Source organism: Eimeria maxima, genomic scaffold (assembly GCF_000499605.1).
Source record: "Eimeria maxima Weybridge genomic scaffold, Emw_scaff300, whole genome shotgun sequence".
Classification (NCBI taxonomy): Eukaryota; Apicomplexa; class Conoidasida; order Eucoccidiorida; family Eimeriidae; genus Eimeria; species Eimeria maxima.
Window position 1 is genome coordinate 30,001 of NW_013565847.1, and position 6,207 is coordinate 36,207.

The window sequence follows — 6,207 nt, forward strand, 5'->3', positions numbered from 1 at the left end:
GCTTCTGCTGCTGCTGCAGCAACAGCAGGTGCTGCTGTTCTTCCTCCTCGTCCTACCGCTACTGCAGTAAAACTGCTGCTGCTGCTGTTGCTGCTGCTGCTGTTGCTGCTGCTGCTGCTGCTGCTGCAGGATAATAGGTTGTGGGTTATACAGAGGCCCTCAAGACGGTCCTCCTTATTTTACATCAACAGAATTACTTGATAAGGCAGAATCACGTAAGCTCCCTATACACCTCAACAGCAGCAGCAGCAGCAGCAGCAGCAGCAGCAGCAGCAATAACAGCAGGAGCAGCAGCACCTGTTGGTGTTATAAACAATGTCTAATGCAGTATTCTGTGCACTCATTGTTGTTGCTGCTGCTGTTTTTGCTGCTGCTGCTGCTGCTGCTGCTGCTGCTGTATTTGCGGTGTATATACAGCTGTATTAGAGGAAGAAGAGTTCCTAAAGTTACCAGCAGATAAACAAGAAGAATTGCTGCAGGGATTAGCAGCAGCAACAGGAACAGCAAAGAAGAAGAGGCCCTACACTGCAGCACCAGCAGCAGCACCAGCAGCAACAGCAGCAGCTGCTGCAGCAACAGCAGCACCAGCAGCAACACAAGAAACAACAGCTAGTGGCAGTACTTGAGACAAGAAGCAGCAGCAGCTGCTACTAGCGGTGATGGCTGCTGCTGCTGCGTTTGCTGCTGCTCTATTTGCTGCTGGTGCTGTATGTGTGCTATCGCTGCTGCAGCAGCTGCTGCAGCATGTGCTGTTGCGAGTGTGTAGACAGCGCAGCAGCAGCAGTAGCAACAGCAGCAGCAACAGCAGCAGCAGCATTTAAGTATTGATTGACAAAAGGATACTTTCAAGTGTATGCACACCTCTTATTTATCTCTCTATCTATCTCTGCTGCTGCTGCTGCTGCTGCTGCTGCTTCTGCTGCTGCTGCTGCTGCTGCTACTACTACTACTGCCTTATCTTGTGTCTTCGTATCTCTATGGCTGTGCCTTCTATGAAGACCTACGAGTGTACTCTCCTTATTAGCAGCAGCAACAGCAGCAGGAATAGCAGCAGAAGCAGCAGAAGCAGCAGCAGAAGCAGCAGCAGAAGCAGCAGCAGTATATTTGTTGGTGTTAGTATTCCTTAGACAAAAAGAAAAGTTGTCTTTTGTGTCTTTATACATTAACAAATATTTACTCCTATCTGCCATTGCTGCTGCTGCTGCTGCTGCTGCTGCAGCTGCTGCTAGTGCTGCTGTTGCTAGTGCCCGTGATATGACTACCGTGACAGCAGCAGCAGCAGCAGCAGCAGCAACTGCAGCAAGTGCAGCAGCAGCAGGAGTGTTTATACACAACCCCACCATGCACTATCTATTGCTGCAGTTTCTCTGGTTCTTTCTTGCCATTGCATCTTTGCTGCTGCTGCTTGCTGCCTAACAGCAGCAGCAAGAGAATTATCTGGCAGCAGCAGCAACAGCAGCAGCAGCTGCTGCTCTGTTAGCCATTTCTGCCCACCTGAGGATACACCCCAAAACTTAACACGGTACTCTCCTCGACCAAATCTGCTGCGGTACTGCAGCACGCTCTGCAGCACAGGAGGAGGGGGGGAGGTCCTGCACCCACTGCTGCTGCTGCTGCTGCTGCCGCTGCTGCTGCTGCTGCTGCTGCTGCTGGTCGGATGGCCGCTGCTGCTCAGTTCGCGCGTTGCTGCTGGTGCAGGAACCGATACGCCACCTTTGCTACCGCTGCTGCTGCTGCTGCCGCCGCTCCTGCTGCTGCTGCTGCTGCCGCTGCCGCTGCTCCTGTTCCTGCTGCTGCTGCTGCTATCGTTGTTGATGTTGGTGTTACAGCTGCTGTTGCTGCTGCTGTTGCTGTTGTTGTTGTTGCTGCTGCTGCTGTTGCTGCTGCTGCTGCTGCTGGACCCTGAATTCTGCGTGTTTGTTTGGCTTCTTGGCTGCGCTGCTGCTGCTGCTGCAGTTGGTGGTGATGCTGCTGTTGCCGTTGCTGCTGTATCTGTTGTTGTTGCCGTGGTGGCTGCTGCTGCTGCGGCAGCAGCAGCTCTTGGATCTGTAGGCCCCCAAGGAATAAAACAATCAACACCTAGCTGCTGCTGCGCTTGCTGCAGCAGCAGCTCGAGGCCCCGCAGGTGCTGCTGCGGCTCCCATGTATCCTCAGCAGCAGAATGTCCTACCCATCGTACCTTATACTGCAGCAGACCTGCTGCTGTTGCTCTTACCCCTACTATTCTATCAACAGCATACAGGTCATGATGCTGCTGCTGCTGCTGTTGCTGCTGCTGGTTCTCTTGCTGCTGCTCCTCCTCCTGTTCCTGGTGTTGCTGTTGCGGAGGAGAAGGACCCGGTGGTTCAGGAGATACAACTTCTGCTGCTGCTGCTGCTGTTGCTGCTGCTGCTGCTGCTGTTGTTTCCTGCGAAGAAGGCCCATCGCCAGGCTGCTGCTGCTCCTGTTCCTGCTGCTGCTGCTGCTGCCCTCCCGTTTGCTGCTGACTGTCCTGCAGCAGTGTTGCTGTCGAAGGATCTGAGCCTGCAGCAGGAGAGCTACGCGCTGCAGCAACATCAGCAGCAGTGCGAGCAGCAGCATCCTCCTGCTGCTGTTGCTGTTGCTGCTGCTGCTGTTGCTGCTGTTGCTGCTGTTGGTGCTGCTGCTGCTGCCGACTAGATGAGACTAGATGACTAAGATCAAGTCCCTGAGAGAAAAACAAGAAGGGTGGCGCTCCCTCTGCTGCAGCAGCAACTGCTGCTGCTGTTGCTGCTGCTGTTGCTGCTGTTGCTGCTGCTGATGCATCTGAAGCTTGTGCTGCAGCAGCAGGCGGTGGTGCTGCAGGCGGAGGCGCTACTGGAGTGGCTGTAGGAGGACTGTCTGCTGCTGCTGCTGCTGCTGCTGCTGTTGCTGCTGCTGCTGCTACCACTGCGTTGACTGCTTCTTCAACAGCAGCAGCCTCCGATAGCTCTGCTGCTGCTGCTGATGCATCTGCTGCTGTCGCTGCTGCTGCTGCTGCTGCTGTTGCTGCATCGGCAGCTGGCGAATGGCCGGCTTCCCCAGCCTGCTGTGGAGAAGCAGCAGCTGCAGCTGCTGCTGCTTCTGCCGCCTCTGCTGCTGCTGCTGCTTCTGCTGCTTCTGCTGCCTCTGCTGCTTCTGCTGCTTCTGCCGCTTCTGCAGCTGCTGCTACTTCTGCTGCTTCTGCGGCTGCTGCTGCTTCTGCTGCTGCTGCTGCTTCTGCTGCTGCTGCTGCTTCTGCTGCGGCTGCTGCTTCTGCTGCGGCTGCTGCAGCAGCAGCAGCCATCATCGCTGCCTGCTCTGCCTCTACTGTCACTGTATGCACAGCAGCAACAGCAGCAGCAACACTCCGCGATGGCTGCTGGTGGGGTCCATCTAGGAGAGCAGCAAGAGATTGAATTGCTGCTTCTGCTGCTACAGTTGCTGCTGCTTCTTCTGCTGCTGCTGCAGCAGCTGCTGCTGCTGCTGAAGGGCTTACTGCTGAATCTGCAGCTGATGCTGCTGAAGCATCGACGTTCTTCCTACTCGCTGCTTCTGCTCCTACTGCTGCTGCTGCTGCTGCTGCTGCTGCTGCCTGTGTTGCTGCTGCAGCATCAACAGCAACATGTGGTACTGCAGCAGCAGCAGCAGCAGCACAACCTGCTGCTGCTGCTGCAGGGTCCGATCCCTGCTCTAGTCTATGTGATCCTTTCATTGTCGCCTCAACGGCACCTGCTGCATCTGTCGTTGTACACGCTGCTGCTGCTGCTGCTGCTGCTGTTGCTGCTGCTGCTGTTGCTGCTGCTGCTGCAGGTGCACTTTCAGGTTCCTCTACCACGGGAGGAGGACCAGCCAATTTGCTGCTGCTGCTGGTGCTAAGAGAAGAGTTGCCTAAGGATACCTGAGGCCCTACGTTTGCTGCTGCTGCTGCTGCTGCTGCGGCTGTTGCTGCTGCTGCTGCGCTGTCCTCAAGGCTGCTGCGAGTCGCTGCAGTGTCTCTGCCAGAAAGAGACACTGCACACTCCTCCGCTCCACATATACTGCTGCTGCTGCTGCTGCTGCTGCTGTTGCTGCTGCTGCAGTAGTCTGTGTTGCTGCCTTGGCTGCCGTCGTTGTTGCTGCCGCTGCTGCTGCTGCTGCTTGGGCTGCGCTGCATCTCCATGCGGCTCCGAATCTTCCTGCTAGTAAAGGAGCTGCCCCTGTTGCTGCAGATTTCCTACTGCTGCTGCTGCTGTTGCTCTTGCTGCTGCAGCTGGTGCTGCAGGCATCGAGTCTTGCTGCTACTGCAGCCTTAGAGGGGCTGCATGCGCAACACCGCGCTGCTGTCTTCTACGCGAAGAACAAGGAGTGGGGTGCGCAGCTGCTGCTGCTGCTGCAGCGGCAGCGCAGCGAAACGACGAACAGCAGCAGCAGCAGCAGCGGCGGCGGCGGCAGCACTAGCAGCAGCTGGCATGAGCAGCAGCACCAACACGATTATCTGCTGCTTTTGCTTCTTTGTGTTGTTGAGCTGCAGTACAGAAGGAAGTTTTTACCTTAACAATCAGTTGCTGCTGCTTCTGCTGCTGCTGCTGTTGCTGCTGCTGCTGCAGTCGGTCGGCAGTTGCATAAATATTATCTGCTGCGCCTTTTGCTGCTGCTGCTGCTGCTGCTGCAATTTGCTGCACCTGTGTATCCCTTGAGGATCCTCCTTTATTAATAATATGATAAATATAATTGCTGTATACAGCAAATACCAACAGCGCCCCTGCTGCTGCTGCTCCTGCTGCCACTGCCGCTGCTGCTGCTGCTGCTGCTGCTGCTGCTGCTGCTTGTCTAGAGGGAGAGATTTATTATGTCTGTAATAAAATTAAATTTCTTCTGCAGCAAAAACTTTATTGTCTACATTAATACAATTAGCTTACGTGTATATACATCTAAGCGCTTCTTGCTGCTGCTGCTGCTGCTGCTGCTGCTGCTGCTGAGGAAGCTGTTGCTGCGGCTGCAGCTACTGGAGCTGCTGCTTCGGGGTGTAGCAAATCTTGCGCACACTGTAGAGAAGTATTAGACTTAACAGCAAATATATTTTTGCTGCTGCAGCAGCTAGTCTAGTAGCAGCAGCAGCAACTCTAGCAGCAGCAGCAACAACTCAATTAACTGCAGCAGCAACTGTAGAAAAAGTAGTGCTAGCTGCAGCAGCAGCTGCTGCAGCAGCTGCTGCTAATGCTGCAAATGTGTGGGGCCCTTAGGGGAGTAGGGTCGCACACATAAAGCAGAAGGTTGCCTCTATTAGCCACAGCAGCAGGAGGAGCAATACTAGTAGCAGCAGCAGCAATACTAGTACCAGCAGCAGCAATACTTGTAGCAGCAGCAGCAGTAATACTAGCAGCAGCAGCAGTAGTAGTAGTAATAGTAATAATAATAGTACTAGGAGCAGCAGCAGCAACAGCAGCAGATCTCAATTATAGGCGATACAGACACCGCAACAGCAGCAGAACAGCAGCAGCTGTTGTGCTGCTGCGCTAGTTATAATGTCTTTGTGCTTGCTGCTGCTGCTGCTGCTGTCGTTGTTGCTAGTGTTGTTGCTGCTGCTGTTCGTAAACCCTAAACCCTCGATAAACCCTAAACCCTAATTATACCCTAAACCCTTAATGAGCCCTTTGAGCAAAAAGAGTCGGGTGTGCCCTTCGGCAACGACAGAAGCAGCAGCAGCAGCAGCAGCAGCAGTCTGGGTATTGGTATTGCTGCTGCTGCTTGCTGTTGCTGCTGCTGCAGCAGTTGCTGCTGCTGATAAATGCATGCCGTTGTTTTAATTCCGGCGGGGCGTCTGCGCTGATCAAATGTTGCTGCAGCAGCAGCAGCAGCTGCTGCTGCAGCAATGTTGCTGCAGCAGCAACATTCTGCTGCTGTATGCAGCAGCGGATGTTGCTGTTTGCTGTCTGCAGCAGCTGCTGTGTGCTGCAGCAGCAGCTGCTGTGTGCTGCAGCAGCAGCTGCTGCTGCAGCAAGAGGTGCAGCAACAAGAGGAACAACAAAGCACTGCGGCAGCTGCCTAATAGCAGCAGGAGAATCACAAGCATCAACAACAATAGCAGCAGCAGCAGCAGCAGCAGCAGCAAGAGGACTTGCTGCTGCTGCTGCTGCTGCTAAGAGTGCGGCTTATAAATAAGTATATATATAAATGTCTTCTTATAAGAAGAGACAGCGGGTGGATATCTACGGTGTACAAGGAGACACCTTTATATATATATATATA

At 54.2% G+C, this 6,207-nt stretch overlaps 1 protein-coding gene across 1 annotated transcript; it reads right to left on the reverse strand.

The window, feature by feature from the left end:
* Positions 1-1,324: 1,324 nt before the first annotated feature.
* Positions 1,325-4,132, reverse strand: EMWEY_00027230 (hypothetical protein, conserved; the record flags this gene model as incomplete). The annotated part of the gene is made up of 1 exon (XM_013481263.1): positions 1,325-4,132. The coding sequence occupies one exon, from the start codon at positions 4,130-4,132 to the stop codon at positions 1,325-1,327; it is 2,808 nt and encodes a 935-aa protein (XP_013336717.1).
* Between the last annotated feature and the right edge of the window lie 2,075 nt (positions 4,133-6,207).